Source organism: Suricata suricatta, chromosome 4 (genome assembly GCF_006229205.1).
Source record: "Suricata suricatta isolate VVHF042 chromosome 4, meerkat_22Aug2017_6uvM2_HiC, whole genome shotgun sequence".
NCBI lineage: Eukaryota > Metazoa > Chordata > Mammalia > Carnivora > Herpestidae > Suricata > Suricata suricatta.
The window spans coordinates 100,229,873-100,247,528 of record NC_043703.1 but is presented as its reverse complement, the minus strand read 5'-3'; the positions used below and the strand labels follow the sequence as shown (position 1 = coordinate 100,247,528).

Below are 17,656 nucleotides of genomic sequence, written 5' to 3'. Positions count from 1 at the left end.
CTCCCCTATGACCCAGCAATAGCACTGCTAGGGATTTACCCAAGGGATACAGAAGTGCTGATGCATAGAAGCCCATGTACCCCAATGTTCATAGCAGCAATGTCAACAATAGCCAAAACATGGAAGGAGCCTAAATGTCCATCACCTGATGAGTGGATCAAGAGGATGTGGTATATATATATATATATATACAATGGAGTCTTACATGGCAATGAGAAGGAATGAAATCTGGCCATTTGTAGGAAAGTAGATGGACCTCGAGGGTGTCATGCTAAGCGAAATAAGTCAGGCAGAGAAGGACAGATACCATATGTTTGCACTCATAGTTCTAACAGGAGAACAGGAGAAACCTTATGGAGGACCAGGGGGAGGGGAAGGGGGAAAGAGAGTTGGAGAGAGAGAGAGGGACACAAAACCTGAGAGACTATTGAATACTGAAAATGAACTGACGGTTGAAGGGGACGGGGGAGGGGGGAAAAGAGGTGGTGGTGATGGAGGAGGGCACTTGTGGGGAAGAGCACTGGGTGTTGTATGGAAACCAATTTGACAATAAATTATTAAAAAAAAAGAATATTGTATGATTTCCATTTTACCCTCTAAGGCTGTGGTGGCCAGCCATTAGACAGCTTTCCCTAGACATATCCTGAAATAGCCTCTTATAAGAACTGAAAATTCCATGATGTATCATATCACCAATATATATTTTATAATTTTATTTATTTTGAGAGTGAGCAAATACACACACAAGTCAGGGAGGGGCAAAGAGAGTGGGAGATAGGGAATCCCAAGCAGGCTCCACAATCAACATGGAGCCTGATGTGGGGCTTGATCCCACCACCTTGAGGTCACTACTGGAGCTGAAATCAAGAGTCAGTAGGTCAACCCACTGAGCCACCCATATGTCCCTTTATCACCAACACTTTGTATTTAAGCCCTCTTAATAGCCCCTTTTCCTTACTTTTGCTTGCCTTTGACTCAGTTTTTCTCATCACTGTCCTGTTTTTTTTTCTATCAAGAAATCATTTGCTTCCTCTTATCTACCTAGTAGATAGTAGAGCTATCTAGTAGAGCTGCCATTTATTCCTGCTCAGCTTACACCTCTCTTATTAGACAATCTTTCTTTTTTTTAATCTTAATTCCAGTATAGTTGACATAGTAATATATTAGTTTCAGGGGTACAGTACAGTGATTCCACACTTCCATGTTACATAGTGTGCACCAAGATTAAGTGTACTCCCAATTTCCTTTGCCTATTTTAGCCATTCCCCTACTCACCTTCCCTTTAGTAACTATCAGTTCTCTATAGTTAACTTTTTAAATTTTTCTGTTTTCTCCCTTTGCCTGCTGATTTGTTTCTTAAATGCCACGTATGAGTGAAAGCATATAGTACTTGCCTTTCTCTGACTGGATTATTTCACTTAGCATTATACCCTCTAGATCCATCCGTGTCATTACAAATGGCAAGGTTTCATTATTTTTCATGGCTGAATATTATCCCATTGTATATCAATACCACCTCTTCTTTATCCATTCATCTATTGATGGACACTTGAGCTGCTATTACTGTTTGGTTATTGTAAATAATGCTGCAATAAACATAGGGGTACAAATAACCCGGTGAATTAGTGTTTCATATTCTTTGAGTAAATACCAGTAGTGCAATTACTAGACCAATCCTAGGGTAGCTCTATATTTAATTTTTTGAGGACCCTCCATACTGTTTATCGGTTTGCATTCCTACCAAGAGTCCATGAGGCTTCCTTTTTCTCCACATCCTCACCAACAATTGTTTTGTCATGTGTTTTTGTTTTGTTTTTAGTTTTTCATTTTGTTTTGGGGGCTTTTTTGGAGGAGTGTAAGTGGGAGAGAGGGGCAGAGGGAGAGAAAGATTTTTTTTAAGTTTATTTTGAGAGAGAGAGAGAGAGAGAGCATGAGTGAGGGAGGGAAAGAGAGAGAAGGGGAGAGAGGGATTCCCAAGCAGGCTTCATGCTGTCAGCATAGAGCCCAATGTGAGGCATAAACTCACAATCTGTGAGATCATAACCTGAGCCAAAATCAAGAGCCAGATGCTTAACCAACTGAGCCACCCCAGTGTCCCATTATCTTGTGTTTTGATTTTAGCCACCCTGGCAGGTGTGAGATGACATCTCACTACAGTTTTGATTTGCATCTCCCTGATAATGAGTGATGTTGAGCATCTTTTCATGTGTCTACTTGCCACCTGTAGGTTTTCTTTGGAGAATGTCTATTCATGTCTTCTGCCCATTTTTTAATTGGATTATAGTAGGGGTTTTGGTGTGAGTTACTTTCTTTATATACTTTGGATACTAACCCTTTATCAGATATGTCATTTGTAAATATCTTCTCCCATTCAGTATGTTGTCTTTTAGTTTTATTAGTTGTTTCCTTTGTTGTGCAGCTTTTTATTTTGATGTAATCCTAATGCTTTATTTTTGCTTTGATTTCCCTTGCCTCAGGAGATATAACTAGAAAAATGTTACTATAGCCACTATCAGAGAAATCACTGCCTGTGCTCTCTTCTAGGATTTTTTATGGTTTCAGGTCTCACAATTAGGTTCTTTATCCAATTTAAGGTTACTTTCATGTATGATGTAATAAAGTGGTCCAGTTTCATTCTTTTGCATGTTGCTGTCTAGTTTTCCCAAAATCATTTGTTGAAGAGACTGTTCTTTCCTCATTGCATATTCTTGCCTCCTTTATCAAAGATTAATTGACCATATAATTGTGGATTTATTTCTAGGTGTGGTATTCTGTTCCACTAATCAATGTGTCTATTTTTGTGCCAGTACCATACTGCTTTGATTACAACAGCTTTGTAACATAATTTGAAGTCTGGAATTGTGGTATCTCCAGTTTCATTTTTCTTTTTCAAGATTACTTTGGCTATTCAGGGTCTTTTGTGGTTCCATACAAATTTTAGGATTGTTTGTTCTAGCTCTGTGAAAGATGCTATTGGTGTTTTGATAAGGACTGCATTAAATATGTAGATTGCTTTGGGTAGTATAGACAGGTTAACAATATTTGTTATTCCAATCCAATAGCATAGAATGCCTTTCCATTTGTTTGTGTCATCTTCAGTTTCTTCCATCAGTGCTTTATAGTTTTCAAAGTACAGGTCTTACACCTCTTTGGTAATTCATTCCTAGGCATTTATTATTTTTGGTGCAATTGTAAATGGAATTGTTTTTTTAATTTCACTTTATGGCACTTTGTTATTAGTGTATTTCAGAAACAACCAATTTCTGTGTATTAATTTTGATCCTGTAACTTCACTGAATTTATTTGTCAGTTCTAACAATTCCTTAGTGGAGTCTTCCAGGTCTTCTATCTATACTATCATGTCATCTGCAAATAGCGAAAGTTTTATTTATTCCTTACCAATCTGGATACCTTTTATTTCTTTCTGTAAGGTGACTGTTGTGGTTAAGACTTCCAGTTGAAGTCCTATGTTGAACAAAAGTGATGAGAGGGGACATCCTTGTCTTGTTCCTGACCTTAGGGGAAAGCTCTCAGTTCTTCGCCATTGTGTATGATTATCTTAGACAAACTTTCTTAAGGGGCAGCCCTTTGAAACATGGTCCCACCCTCTAGGCTACAGCTGATTGGACAGGGTGGACATGGTGACCAAGAGTAAGTCAATTAGATTCTCTTTCCTGGAAATTTGAAATTAAGACTCAAAAGATCAATTGATTCAACTAGTATTGTAGGACCAGGCTACATAGCCATGTGCGTTGAGGGGCTGAGGTGAATTTTGGAGAGGGGTGACTATGTGCAAAATGGACCACTGAGTTAAGAAGCCAATCTGCAGTCACAGAAAATCAGAGCATTATCCAGAGAGAGGCAGAGGTATGAATCCCTGTGATTCTTACAAGAGAAAGAACTAGAGAAAGACTAGCTCCCTAATTACCACACAATGCGTGAAAGGCCAGCCACACTGCCTATAATTGAGTTCCAAAAGATTCTCTTGTCACTATATGATCCTCTCCTTAATTGGATTCCTTTGAAAAAGTTTCAGTCTTGCAACTGATCGCTTATTTAGAAGGCATCCTGTCATTTGTGGATCTTGTTTTATTTTGACCCATAAAATCAATTCCCAATGAACACAGAAAAATGTTTTAATGACATTGTTAAAGAGCAGCTAAACTTAACAAGAATCCTCATGTCTTAAGACAGTTCTCAATAGCTTTAGAATAATTCTCTGACCAACATATTATGTAGTCGGGAGATTCTTTCATCTCACGGAGGTATTGCTGGCCTGCCACTCCCCTCCTTCACGCTGACAGGAAGAGGGATGACAAAAACAAACAAACAAACAAAAAACTAGGGGGTAATTGTGGAATACTTCAACTTCTAGGTTGAGATCACCCAGGTGCCTGCTTCCCACTAAGGGAAGAAAGGAAAGAACTGAAAAAGGAGTAGAAGCAAGGGGCACATTCATGTTCTGTAACTATGCCCAATGCTCTCCCTTCTGCTGCCTCAGTAGGTCTGTCTCTAGAAGCAAGGACAAAGGCTGGAAATTTATTTTTAAAAAGCAAAAATCTTTGGGAGTAAACAAAGCTAACGTGTATATACAGACTGTTGGTGGGCCCTAAATCAGCAGTTACAAACTACTGCATTGGCTCCTCAAAGTATAAATATAGTTATATTCTTTAAACATATAAAAATCTTAATATCCTTATAGTTTCTAACACCATGTTTTCAAACAAGATAGCAACCAAAGCCTCAAATTGCTATTACTTCTGGGCTAATCTTTTTAATGACTGTTTCACAGTACCTGGGTCTCCAAAAGTTCAGTATCTTCTAAATGAAAACAATGGGCCCTCTACCAGGGGATTCAAAGATTAAAGACATCCAAGACAATTCAATGGGGGGAAAAAAGGCTTTTCAACAAATAGTGTTGGGACAACTAGATATTCACATGCAAAAGAAGGAAGCTAGACCTCTCTCCTTCACACAATACATAAAAATTAACTAAAAATGGATCATCTGCCTAAATGTCAAAGCTAAAACTCTTAGAAGAAAACATAGGCCTAAATCTTCATGACCCTAAATTAAGCAATGATTTCTTTGTTTAACACCAAAAGTAAAAGAGACAAAAGAGAAAAAAAGAAAGAAATTGGACATCATCAAAATGTAAAACTTTGTGCTTCAAAGGACACCATTAAGAAAGTGAAAAAGACAACTCACTGAATGGGGGGAAATATTTGCAAATAACATATCAGAAAAGGGACTTACATTCAGAATACATAAAGAACTTTTACAACCCAACAATTTAAAAAAACAATTAAAATGGGTAAAAGATTTGAATAGAAATTTTTTCCAAAGAAAATATACAAATCATCAATAAATTTAGGAACTGATGATCAATACTATAAGTCATTAGGGAAATTAAAACCAAAATCACAATGAGATACTGCTTCACACCCAGGAAGATGACTATTACAAAAAAGACAGGACATAAACACTGTTGGCAAGGCCGTGGAAGAGCAGGCACTCTCAGACACTGCTGGTGGGATTACACATCACTTTGGAAAGCAATCTGGCAGGACTTCAAGACGTTACACATAGAGTTACCATATGACTCAGTAAGTCCACTCCTAGGCATATAGTCAAGAGACTAGATGTCTACACGAAGGCTGTGGACACACTCGTCCACTGCCAGCAGGGACAAGCTCACCATCTCCTTAACCTGTTCCAACCAGTGCCTGCTTGGTTCTTTCTGGAGGATTTAGAACACAGGGCCAGGTATTACCTTAATGAACACATTACTTCTCTTAATTTAAGAATTTAATTGGGGCGCCTGGGTGGCTCAGTCGGTTAAGTAGCCGACTTCAACTCAGGTCATGATCTCTGGTTTGTGGGTTCAAGCCCTGTGTCGGGTTCTGGGCTGACAGCTCAGAGCCTGGAGCCTGTTTCAGATTGTGTGTCTCCTTCTCTCTCTGTCCCTCCCCCACTCATGGTCTGTGCCTCTCTATCTCAATAATAAATAAACTATAAAAATTTTTTAAAAAAAGAATGTAATAAATGTATAGATTACATATATTATTAAAAGTCTATTTCACAGGGCACCTGGGTGGCTAAGTCTGTTAAATGTCCGACTCCTGATTTCAGCTCAGGTCATGATCTCACTGTTGATGAGTTCTAGCCCTGCATTGGGCTCTTCGATCACAGTGCAAAGCCTGCTTGAGATTCTCTCACTTCCTCTCTCTCTTTGCCCCTCTCCTGTGCACGTGTGAGTGCTCTCTTTCCCCTCTCTCAAAATATATAAACTTAAAAAACAGTCTATTTCACCAACTGAAAATATCATATGGGTTGAAAAAAAACACTGGTCAACTGAGTTCTGAAACATACCAATGAGGTCTCTAAAATCTTGCTGTGGCCTGTGGACCAGAAGCACTAGCATCACTTAAAAGGTGGTTAGAAATGCAGGCTGTCAGGCCTCACATAAGACTCACTGACTCAGAATCTAGATTTTCGCAAGTGCCCGGGTGACTCCTATGAACAACAGTATTTGAGAAGAAATGTTTGCTCTCAAACATTTTAATTACACTTAAGACCAATCCACATATGACAAAGTTGGGTTAAACCTACTAGAGGAGCCTGACTGCAGAGGATGTACAGTCTGGTGGCTTACGGATGGCTTTCCATATGGCTTCAGGAAGAGGAAGTTCCAAAAATGAAGCCAGCAAATCAGCCTTCCTTCCCAGCAGCTTCCTTCTTTTGGTGGCAAAAATGTCACCTGCATTGTAAACAGTGCAGATCCAAATCCTGGTGGGTAGGAGAGGCCCTAGGACAACTCTGCTTAGAGATGCTGCCACAGGACAGTTTTTCAGTTACCACAGTATAATCGACATTCCAGCTGACCATTGCCTGTGGGGCCAGTATCATTCTTTGTAAGCGAATATATTCTGGTACGATGTTTTTCAAACAATGACACTTTATGGAGTAACCATTTCTTCTAAATAAAAACGTAGTCATATATTCCAAATTAAAAATAGAGACCCATAATATAAGAAAAATATATCTACCACAATAATTGAATGGATTATTTGTGACTGTCCAGGGAAATCTAGGACATATGGTACCAAGACCCCTGAGGCATTAATGAACTGGATGAGAATTACAATGACCTTGATCCTTCTCTGAGTATCCACACCAGAATTCTGGGTGCATCAAGCTCCTCCCTACTCTGGGGCCTTGGCATGTAACCTCTCCTCTGCCATGCCATCTTCACTTGTCTGTCCTACCTCATCCTTCAGGTCTCTGCTCAAATGCCTTCTCCTTAGAGAGCTGCTCTGGAATTCTGTGACAAGTAGCATCCACCAACCCAGTCCTTCTCTAGGATCATTCCCTTCTCAGTACTCTTTATAATCTATATTCACTGTGTCTTCTTGTTCATTCACTGTTGGCCTCCCCCACAAGAATGGAGGCAAGCATGTGGTCTTGTTCACTGCCACATTCCCTGCACCTGGTATCTTTGCGAAATTAAATAGCATTTGATGAATAAGCAGGTAAAATGTACCCAATTTAGGGAATGAATAAGCCTTAAGAAAAATCACCAAACAGACTAGAGCTTAAGAATAACAATAATAAGATCATTTGGAACAGATCATAAACTTCCATCAAAACCTTTCACTTCATGCTCTTGCAAATGAACAGGATCCAACAAAGAGCTGATGGTACTACCAACTACTGAGTTAACTTTGTTTAACTCTTTTTCCTTCTCAGAGTCTCTTCCCTCTCAGAGTGAAATGAGAAGACTATCTCTCAGAGTGGGGGGAGAGGGAAATGCAAGGAGATGAAATATATACATATATATATGTATATATATATATTTCAGATACAGAACAGGCACTCGACTCAATATGGTCTTGATTCTTTATAGTTACCCCCATGTTTTCTTTATTCAAACTGGTCAAGGAATATGAAATCACATCCCCAAGCCTTCATGTGAACCTGTTTACTCAACACTCCAGACCCAGCCATGGCTGTTAGACCCTCTTTTCAAATTCAACAAGTTCAACTGTGTTTGCATCTCCAATTATTCCAGCCACGTCACAATTGAGACTTAACTTAATTTCTTTTTTTTTTAATGTTTTATTTATTTGTGAGAGACAGACAGACAGCCCAAGCAAGGGAGGGTCAGAGAGAGTGGGAGACACAGAATCTGAAGCCAGCTCCAGGCTCTGAGCTAGCTGTCAGTACAGAGCCTGATGCGGGGCTTGAACCCACGAACCATGAGATCATGACCTGAGCTGAAGCCGGACACTTAATCGACTGAGCCACCCAGGCGCCCCTTAACTTAATTTCTAAAGAATTCCTCCAGTAGATCATTGTTTCAGGTCATTGTTTCAAAGCTGGTAATGTTCCTGAAGTGAACTTGAACATGGTTCCACTTCTAGACTGAGTTGTAGCAATCTGCTTCAAATTCTCCTGAATAAAGCACCAGACTGATAAACAGAGTTACAAGAAACAAAAAGCTCCCTAAGTACTCGTTAGGAAAAGGCACAGTGGTGGTGACCACAGCAACTGAGAAAAATAAAGAGTTTGTAAAATAGTGAAGCAATAACTTTGGGCTTTGGGATCAGACTTGGGTTCCAATTCCCATTTGATAGCCTGCTAAATAGTGACCATGGGCAAGATCCTTAACATCTCTGTGCCCTGGTTTCGTCAGGAGAATGCTGGGGCTAACAACAGTACTGATGTCATGAGGTTGCAGAGAAGATGGGCAAGGTAAATCGGTATACATATTTAGTGCTGAGTCTGCTCTCAAAAAATGTTGACTCTGGTTATTAAGTTTATTCTCATCCTCAAAGATCTTAAATACACTTATCAATGAAAATATTCAGAATAAAAAAATGGTACTAAATGATACATATTAAGTGAGCAGCACTGGTCATGAAAGATGCAAACCTTTAGGAATGCAAACCAATCCTTCATCTAGGGATGGTATAAGGTCTCCTGGGAGTAGTGACCCTGTTGCAAATGGGGCCATGCAGGACTACACGCCCCCCCTGCAGCAGCACTTACTGTTTGCCAAACACTGTGGGGCACCTTGTATGTAATCTCCACAAGCTACCAGGTAGATACCTTTAAATCCTCAATTTATAGATGAGAAGCTGTTTTATGGATGATGGCTGAGGCTCACAGAGGTTTAGTAATTTCCCATGTCACCCAACCAGTGGCAGATCTAAGTTTAAAATTGCATCTGTCTGACAACCCATCACTGTGCCATTGTTGGGAAGAAGGGTTGATGGGAAGATAAATCATTCCAGTATGAGGTAGGAAGGGACAAAGCAATCTTATTAAACGGCATGTGGGAAGCATACTATATGTAATTAAAAAAAATAAGGGTAGAAAGGTGTGTTAGAGCCAGAGGGAATGGAAGGCTACAGAGTTTGAGCTTCAGCCTGTAGACAATGAAGAATCTGTTTTGTTTGTGGTTTAAGTGTGTGCTTTTGATCAAATACTACTACCACCACCACTATTAAGAGCATTTATTGGAGATCCCGGGCTAAACCATTTACCTACATTACTTCCAAAAGTTACAATTGCAATTTAGGTATTATTACCTCCATTTCACAAATAAGCAAAGCCCTGCGTGGTCAAGCCACTCACTGGAATGACTCCACTAAACAGCACGTTGGGGTTCACAAGTGAGTGTAGCAAAGTCAAAGTCAATATACTTTCCCCTAAATGAGTCCTGTAGAAAAACCTCCCTTGCAAAAGAGAGTGGGGGAAAAAAGAAAAAGGAAAATAGAGACAGGGAACTAGTCTGAAACAATATATCAATCCAGAGTAAGGAGATAAATGTCTTAAATGGAGTCACAGAAAATGGAAGGGAGGTGACAGAGAGCAAATGTGTTCATGACCTTTTCTTTCATTTACTCCATTTGTGTCATGATCTGCTACCTGAAGTAGAAACCAAGTTAGTAATTATTCCAGTTTCTATTACCAGCCTTGCCTATAAGCCTGATTTGAGCCCTTTGTTAGTCTGAGAGGACACTGCATTTAGTATTTACCTGTCCTGTCACAGCTTTATCAGGGCTAAAATACGGCATCATCCTCTAATCTGTTATCTGTATTGAAGGGTAATCATTCAAAAGAATAAAATTAAGCATCCACCTCCAATAAATCACATTATGCTTCACATATCAACGTTTGAAAAAAATCTGACCTAAACACATAGTCTGTCAAACCAGGAGGACACAGAGCTCTAATGAGCTTTGCCAAATCCTACATTATTATTAAAGTTCATTGTGAGCTCAGAGATCACACGTTTTTATAAAATGGAGTGTGGTATCAATATTTGTTGGGCTGCTTTCTAGTTAATATTCTAGAGAATGTAGCATAATAAAGCAGTAGGAAATACATGCATCATGAATATATCTTTCAAGCTAGCAAAAACTAAATAGACAATTACTTACATTATCTCATTTATCAGAATCAAGAGTTATGAACTTGGACATTCATGTATTTTCCAAAATCCCAAAATACTTTTGCACTAAAACTATAGCTATAGTGCTCCTCATTCAGTAGCTAACTACAATATGTTAAGTGGAAAATCAGTAGTATAACAGGAACATGCAGAGATGAGTTGAAATTCATAAAGATAAAAGAATATAATTTTCCTTAATACATTAATATTCCCAACAATTTATAATATTAACTTGAAATATCGAGTGTATTTCTGGGAAAAAATTATGAAAGAAATGGCACTTAAGAGTCTCACATACTAAGGATAAAACCAAATGTGGTTTACTGCACTCACCAAAAAGGTGTGTGTATATATATAATATGTATATATCATGTATATGAATATATACATAATACATACATGATAAAGCAAAGTATGCAAAGTACCAGCATCAACAGTCTAATTTTACAGCTCTTAATTACATAATGATCTGTGGTTTGTGTTTTTCAATCTGTTGGACTTAATTTTATTCCTATGTGCAATGTCACATGTGGATATTAAAGAATTCTGCTCACCTGTGTATACTCAGCCCCAAGTATCATGAAACATTTAGCAGTAAAGTCCAGTCTCTGCAGGCAGGCTTACCACTACGCCACTATTCAGCATAAAGATACAACTACCTTCATAATAGACAGAAGCTAAATCGGTTTTTCTTCTTTTCATCACTTGAGGCTTCCTGCAAACCCAGTTATATCAACAACTTCCTTCACCTTTTCTTCAAATCTGAGTGTGTAAGCCATATATCATTGTAGCCCCTCTAGTCCAGCTGCCTGTCAGAATAGAGGTTTACTGCAACTCCACCCTTTTCCCACTTTCAGCTTCAACAGTGCATTTCATTTTTTTTCCTATTAGAGAAAAAAATTAAGATTAGGAGTTCCAATCCTCAAAGTAGTTCAGTGAACTGTCACAATAATATCATTTAACCCCAGGGAATTTTCTGTTTAATTGCCACTCTCTCCATTACCCCAAAGGACTACATCTTCTTTAGATGGTGTAATGGAAAGCACCACATTAAGAAAGACAGAGCAAAAACATAATGGATTTAAATTTTTAAACATCTAACCTTTTCACCAGTCACTTTTAATCATTTGCACCTGTGACTTTAATAATCAGAGAAGCAAAATCTCCAGGACAGACCTAGGAGAGCTGCCCCAATCACAACCATTATTGTATCAGGGAGCAAAGAAGAAAGTGATTTTCTCATATGTGACACAAAGAAAGTTTTACATGTCAGTTCCACCAAATCATGGGAAGAATAGAGCTTCTAGTACTTAAAATCTTCATTTCTAAAAGTCAAAACATTTTCTTAAGCTATATACCTTGCCATATTTTCTAACATTCCGTTTTTACATTTTGTAACCATTTTTCAACTTTAGGGCTCAAAAAAAAAAAAGCTCTAGAATAAGCACAGCATTGTGGAAGGCAGAAAGACGTATGAACCATTTTCCCCAAGGAGAAATCAAAACCATTAACATTACACCACATAACCATTTATTTCACTCTGCAAGGCAAACTTAGAGCACAAGTGGTAATACTCTGAAAACGTGATAGAAGCTGTTCTACATCAATGAACACACAAGTTTGGAGAGACAAATATGGTCCCTGTCAGTTGTAGTCTATCCTCAGCGAGTCAGTAGCCGGTGGGTGAGGCTCCCATATGGAAATCTTCCTTGACTGCCCAAGGCTGAATGGGATTCCCTGAGAACAGCATCTGGACCACACCTTGTTTGGTTACACAAGCAGCTGACAAGAGCTGGAGGAAAATGCGTCTGGTCCAGAGATGAGAGGACAGGGCCAAGAATCAAAATATGCCCCTCTACAATTTAATGGGGAGGGCACTTTAACACGGCTATTTATCCAATCATGTTTTTCTAATCAGTCTTGGCCATTCACCAGCAGATGTTGGTCATTCTAGGGGCTGACTGATAGGATTCTGTGGCCCTGCAGCTGCCAGCCTTTTATAACCTCAGTGTTGTTATGAAGCATCCATTTAGTGTATAAATATGCTTTTTGGCATTAAAACACTGCCAAGTGAACTATTAAAGAACAAACTCCCCACCCCCTCCAGAAATTTTCTAGTTTCAAAGCATCTGGGATGAAGATCCCAAATTACCTGTAGCATAATTTCACCTAGATTTTTTAAAATCCTCTTTCTTGTTGAGGAACCTACTGAGGACCCTGCCAAAGATGACACCCACAGTTCGGATTATTCGTCCTACATTCACCTAGTTAGGGCAGGAAGAAGTGTTTGACGGTTACCCAGGATCCTTCCACTTGTAGCAGAAATGAACACCAAAAGAGCATCAGGACACTCAACTCCTTAGAGACTGAAAAGCCTTCCAGAGGAATAAAGAAACAGATTTCTCCCTCCTCACTTGCACTCCCCACCCTGTGGGTGCCCTAGCCTTAGAATCAGCGGCCCTTCTGTAATTGCATGCAGTTCCAGACAGAATCCTTTACTTCAAGAGGGCTCCTGCATCTGACCCCAGCAAAGCCAGGTAGGTCGTCCTTCTCCCCACCCTTCCAACCTCCATACCAACTGCTCCCCACCACCTCGGGCCACCTCCTTACCTGATAATGTCGTCGTTGTGTCCCAAGAAGAATTTTTGGCTGTGCTCTCGGGTGTTGTAAACCACCCCGACGCCAGCCACAAAGTAGACCACCTCCTTGCCGGCCGTGTAGTACAGGTTGTTGCGGCACTGGTGACCCCGGTACCCGTACACCCACTCCAGCCGGAGCTGGCAGCTGGGAGCTGTCCGATCCGCCATGATAAGCCGACCCCACTCAACCCTCAGGCCCCCTGCGCGCGGGTCCGCTGCCCCTGCGCGCCGGGTCTGTCCTCGCCAAGACTCGGGCTGCGGAGTACCCGCAAGGGCTCAGTGTGCAGCGCTGGGCGCTGATTTCCGCGGCGACGCACAGACACAGCCCAGTGCGCCGGCCGCCACCATCATCCGCCGCCGCCGCCGCCAGAGACGAGCCGCCAGTGCGCGGCCGCCAGACCCCGCCGGGCACCCCGGCTCCCTCTGCCCGGGCAAGGCGTCTTCGCGGGCGCCAGCACCCGCACGCGCACGCCTCAATGCACCTGCGGGCTGCGGCCCCAAGGAGAGGTTCTTGGGGGGGTCACCCCTCCGTTTAAATCAGGGCTCTGCATATCCAAACACTGATTACCCAGTTCGCTCACTGAAGTTTGCAGTGCGTGGGGGCTTCGCAGCAGGCAACGGGATTTATTCTGTGGCAGCTTTGATTCGACAGAGAACACGGGTAAGCTTTGCCATCGCCATCCTTGGATCCGAAACTGACAGTCTATTCCCAGGATGCAGAAGAAAAGAAAAAAGAAACAGATTTTTTGTGTGTGTAAGTCACTAGCCCAAGAAAATGATCCCCAAACTAAACCAAGTTTTTTCTTTTTTAAAAAATTGTCAACTATTCCTCTTCTCCCTCCAGATCCACTTCCTTAATGATATGAAATATGCCCTAAATGCTTCTGGTTGCTGATACGAATTGAAGAGAATACTTGCTGTTTCCCCATTAAGCCAGGGTGAATATGCAATGGTCATTTTTTAGACGCTCCAATTAGTTGTCATGTAAGTATTTTAAAATCACATCCTCCATGAAACCTCTCTTGGCCGGAAAAAAAATTATGAAGAACTTAGCGGTTCTCACTAATCAGCAACTCCAAGTGCAAGCGTCAGATTTTTCTGAATTGGAGGAAACGAGACACTAGTGCAGTTGAAGGCAGGAAAGCACTACCTACTAACGCTCCTGGTCCCTAAGAAATTAAATAATTAACAAGTGGCAAAAATCGTGTACCTCTCTTCAGGAAGGTCTGAACTAGCTACGGGGACCCGTGGGCTCAAGGGTCAACCTCTAGCCGGGCGGGGTATGGGGGCGGGGACGCCCTCTGCGGCCCCCTACCCCGCTCACAACGTGCGCCCACATTACCCGGGCTTCGGCCGCTGCAGGTCCGAGGGAATGCCAGCCCCCAGGGACAGCCCGACCCGCGCGCACTGCCTCCCGGTCAATGTTCTGCACTCCTCCCACACCCGATCCAGCCTCGTCCGCAGAGCATCCCAGCTCTCTCCGTCTCTAACCTCTGCTCGGAGCGGGCGCCGCCAGCACGTCCCGGATCTCGCACGGGCGAGCGAAATCCTCTGCCTGCCCTCCCTTCCCCACCTCCCGCACCCGAGTATGGGCTTCGTCACTGGGGCGCAGCGGGAGACAGGTTCTTCCTCCAGCCGGGGCTCCGGGGGCGGGGCCACAGCGCAGCTTTCGGGAACCGCGGCGGCCGGTTACTAGGCGAGATCACCGCGCTTGGAAACCGCGACGCCCCAGAGCCTGGGGCCGTCCCCTCTCTCTCCCCGCCCAGGTGTCTCCCTTCCCCGATGCATCCTGGGAATCGCAGTCCTTTCAACGCCGGCTCGGGCAAAGAGCCCTCGAAGATGGACCACAAGTCCCAGGATTCTGCACGCCGAGAGGGGCCATGGAGAGGCCGTTACAGGCGTCCGCGGTTCCTGCGGTTCTCCCGCTGAGCTGAGGAAGGCATACCAAGGGCGAATGCTTGTCAGCGCTCTGCGTTCCCTAAGTGACTGAGGAGGTGGCCGGCGTGCGTGTGTATCTATGGAGAAAAACAGTGGAGTTGTAGAGACAATCTATGGCCCACCTTGAGAATTTCTTCTGCACCAGTGCCTGAGGGTCACTGTAGCTAGCCGACTGAAGCCCAAGTTTGTTTCCTACTTCAGTTTTCCTTTTTGTTCAGATGGGTTCTAATCTGTTAAAGTGCGGCACTGCTACATTTAAGAAAAATGCTGGGGGATATGAGTTCACTCTGCCTCAACCAGAGCCTTCCCGTGAACTATCTCCTAAATTACAGGATTGGGTAATTTAAGGATAACCAGATTTTGGAAATGTGAAGATGCTCACAGCATGAAGAGCCAGCCTTGGCCTTCAAACACAGATGCCTGTGGCATTCCTCCTAAAGCTGTCCAAAGTGAACTATGAATTCCGAAGTAGCCCATTTTCATATTGGGACCACAGCTGACCTGTGGAAAGAGATTTCAAAATCCCAGTGACTAAAGACTCAAAGGATGATAGAAGGGATGTTGGGAGCATATCTTTTATTTTCCTCTCTGAGCTCTCCTTATAATCACTTACTAGTTCTTCACCTGCTTCAAATTTTAATACAGCCCTCTGAGAGGTAGGAAAGCCTCCAGAAGATGAGAAATGCCAGAGTTTGGATGAGCAGTTGCTGCCTGCAGCAATGAAAATATGAATTGGTTTCAATGTTATTTTGAAGGAAACAGGAACCTACAAATATGTGAGGTGGCACTGTGCAGATAAGGGCACTACCAAGAACAAAAACAAAATTCCTGAAAAAGATTTGAGACATAAGCAAAAATATAAATGACCAGTAATGCCTTACCATAAAAACACTGCCAATGAGTTATGTAGAGACAATAGAGTCTATTTAGGAATTCAAAAGATGAAGAGTTTTTCCAGTTATAATAAGGCAGGAAGTACAGGTAGAATTGAGATTAATATGGCAAACCAAAAAAAAAAAAAAGAATTGAGATTAATAAACTCAAAGAACAATCTACATGGATCTAGGGGATGAATAAAATGATAGATGTAGGAAAACATAGATATAGAGACACTGAATAGAATCAGTGTGAGAGAGAATTCATGTAAGATGAAAAGGTGACATAAACCTGAAAAGTTATATTGCGGATGGAGCCAAACCTAGAGGTTTCCACTGAATCCTTAAAATAATGGAGAGGATTGGTTTTTTTGTTTGTTTGTTTGTTTCCTTGACAAGGAGAATAACAATAAAAACAGTAGTCTCCAATAGAAATAGAGTTTCATTGGGACCGGCCCATTATCAGGGGACTCTGCAGACCCAGGAGAATAAGCCAAAATATATGGAACTACGATACACCATTGGCTGCATGGAATGGGCTGTGGAACAGGACATTTCATAGGATCTCAAGAAAGAGCAAAGGCCTGTCCCCTAGCAGAAGCTATACTGAATTCCAATAGATCTCACCCTTTTCCATACACCATCCTTTTCCAATATTAGGCTATAGAAAAATGGACAAGAAAAGTTACATTATGAAGAACCCCACCTGGAAGAAAATTTATGTCAAAGAAGCAGATTCTCTATCAAAGAAGAATTTAGTTACATTATGAATTCAAAATATCGAGAGCTTGGGGCACCTGGGTGGCTCAGCCTGTTAAGCATCCAACTCTTGATTTCAGATCAAGACATGATCTCCTGGTTCCTGAGATATTCCTGAGTTGGGCTCCATACTGACATCACAGAGCCTGTTTGGGATTCTCTCTTGCCCTCTTTCATTGCCCCTCCCACTTGTGTGCTCTCTTGCTCTCTCTCTCTCTCAGTAAAGAAACTTAAGAATTTTTTTATATAATAAAAATAACACAGTAACAAAATACCAAGAGCTTAAAGATGGATACTGAAAATAAAAGTCAAGCTAAAGAAATAACTATAAACACAGTTTCAGATCTAATGAATTGATTTAAAACAACAGGAGGGGGGAAACCTGGAAATCAAATTACCAGTATGGAAAAAACACTAGAAATTATCACAAGAAATGCAGATGGAAAAAGGATATTAAAGAGAAATGAGGGGCACCTGGGTGGCTTAGTCGATTGAGCGTCTGACTCCTGATTTCAGCTCAGGTCATGATATGGTTCGCGGGTTCAAGCCCCACATCAGCCTCTGTGCTGACAGTGTGGAGCCTGGTTGGGATTCTCTGTCTTCCTCTCTATCTCTACCCCTCCCCTACTCACTATAGTCTCTCCTTCTCTCAAAAATAAACATTACAAAAATAAAATATATAATGCTTGAGAAAGCAAAAATAATCCAACATATAGATCATTGGTATTCCTAAATTAGAGAAGTCAACAAATGTAACAGAAAAGGTATTCAGAAGTAAAGTAATATAGTAACTGAATCTGCAGATTAAAGGAGTACAGTGTATACCAGAAAAAAAGGATGCTACAGAATAGTCTCCATGAAGGCATATCTTAACAAAAATTTTTAACTTCAAAAATAAATAATACTTCAAAGTCATTTGTAAACTTTAGAGAGGACTATTACACCATCTCTGCCAATTAGTAATTAAAGGGAAACATTTAAGCATT

At 41.4% G+C, this 17,656-nt stretch overlaps 1 protein-coding gene across 2 annotated transcripts in view; it reads right to left on the bottom strand.

Moving 5' to 3' along the window:
- EML6 (EMAP like 6) overlaps positions 1–13,342 on the bottom strand; it is a 283,528-nt gene extending 270,186 nt beyond the window's left edge. For both annotated transcript variants that reach the window (XM_029937369.1, XM_029937368.1), the window contains exon 1: positions 13,070–13,342. In XM_029937369.1, the coding sequence (XP_029793229.1) occupies positions 13,070–13,266 (197 nt within the window). In that variant the 5' untranslated portion in view covers positions 13,267–13,342. The remainder of the gene's footprint in view (positions 1–13,069) is intronic.
- Between the last annotated feature and the right edge of the window lie 4,314 nt (positions 13,343–17,656).